This window comes from Halyomorpha halys, unplaced genomic scaffold (assembly GCF_000696795.3).
Source record: "Halyomorpha halys isolate HHAL.00 unplaced genomic scaffold, Hhal_1.1 Scaffold453.1, whole genome shotgun sequence".
Classification (NCBI taxonomy): Eukaryota; Metazoa; Arthropoda; class Insecta; order Hemiptera; family Pentatomidae; genus Halyomorpha; species Halyomorpha halys.
Window position 1 is genome coordinate 1094387 of NW_027107553.1, and position 1498 is coordinate 1095884.

General features: G+C 37.2%; 1 protein-coding gene across 7 annotated transcripts in view; it reads right to left on the reverse strand.

Moving 5' to 3' along the window:
- The window catches only part of LOC106682960 (androglobin), a 95064-nt gene that overhangs the window by 46981 nt on the left and 46585 nt on the right, over positions 1 to 1498 (reverse strand). For all 7 annotated transcript variants that reach the window (XM_014424127.2, XM_067045933.1, XM_024358257.2 and 4 more), the window contains one exon: positions 123 to 254. In XM_014424127.2, the coding sequence (XP_014279613.1) occupies positions 123 to 254 (132 nt within the window). The remainder of the gene's footprint in view (positions 1 to 122; positions 255 to 1498) is intronic.

Consider the following 1498-nt stretch of genomic DNA (forward strand, 5'->3'; position numbering starts at 1 on the left):
ATATATATAATTATGTTTGTAAGAAAATGAAAAACAATCACATAAGACTAAAAAATAAACAGCTGGTTAGATTAATAAATGAATAATATAAACTAATTTTCTCTTTTATTGGTTTGGTATACCTTATTTCTCTTCAGATGGAAGGTGGCACTTAAACCAGGTGGTAGTGATAGTTTTTCACAATTGTCAGTATCAATGACATATAACACTGCTTTGGGAAACTCAGTTATAACGTAAATTCCACATGGCACAGCCTTAAACACACAACAAATTTGAAATTTTAATCAGACATAGTTAACCTCCAATTGTGAGCAGTCTTATGTAAAACATAGCCTGCATCTAATGTTTGTTCTTAAAAAAATTAGAAAAAACAAAATAGTTTTTAAATTGTTCCTGTTTTATTCTGGATGTGACATACATTCAAATGTAATTAAAACAAACTATCTGGTTTATCTACTGACTTTCCTAATTAGTTTTGATGAAATTGTAATAAAAAAATTATTTTTTGTCTCATAGCTAATATTGGTTCAACAATTGCAAATAATGTTGTCCAGTAGTAATCTACGAGGGCTGTCCAGAAAGTAACAGACGTTTTGGCCTATTGTGGTGATGGGTGGAGGTAGAGCCACCATCCTGGTGTCCAAACATTCCTACATTCAGTACGCATCCAGCTGTTCTAGCGTTAGGAATGTGCGTTCCTCACTTTGCTCTCTGTGAGTCATCAAAATGTGTCCTGCAATAGAAAATTCCACCACTTGTGAAGTGCGGTCTGTGATTCAGTTTTTGTTGGCTTGAAACAACAGGCCAATTGAAATTTATTGTCAGCTTTGTGATGTTTACGGGCAGGGGATAGTGAGTTAAAGCCAAGTGAAGCAATGGTACATGGATTTTTAAAATGGCCATACCAGTGTTCACGACGAGGACCACAGAGGTAGGCCTAGCCTTGTGAATGATGACCTAGCAATGCAAATCAATGACAAAATTCACGAAAACCGTAGTTTCACGATTACAGAACTGTCAGAACATTTTCCCCAAATTTTACGGAGTTTGGTCTATCAAATTGTGGTGGAGAAGCTTGGTTACCACAAACTTTGTGGTAGGTGGGTTCCGAAAATCCTAACAGAAGACCATAAGAAACAGAGACTGGCTGCAGCACTCACCTTTCTCCAAGAATACAGCACAAATGGTAATGGTTTCTGGTCTTTGACTGAAATATCAGTTGTTGCTGATTAATCGGCTCGTATAATTCATTACAACAACCAAACCCTGACTGAGTACCTGTATGGCCATCTTGGCTTTTGTACATTTCAACTGTTGATGAGCCAGTACAGACGCGGGACCACCAAACTTGAGACCAGTTTGAGAATTGTAGTGGTGTTTATAGCTACGGAGCGGGGACCTAGACATCTTGACCGCAAACTATCTTCCTCTAACCTATTCGAGTGGATCAACTTTTCTTCGGGACCGTCAACCAGTATTTATTTTATATATTATATAC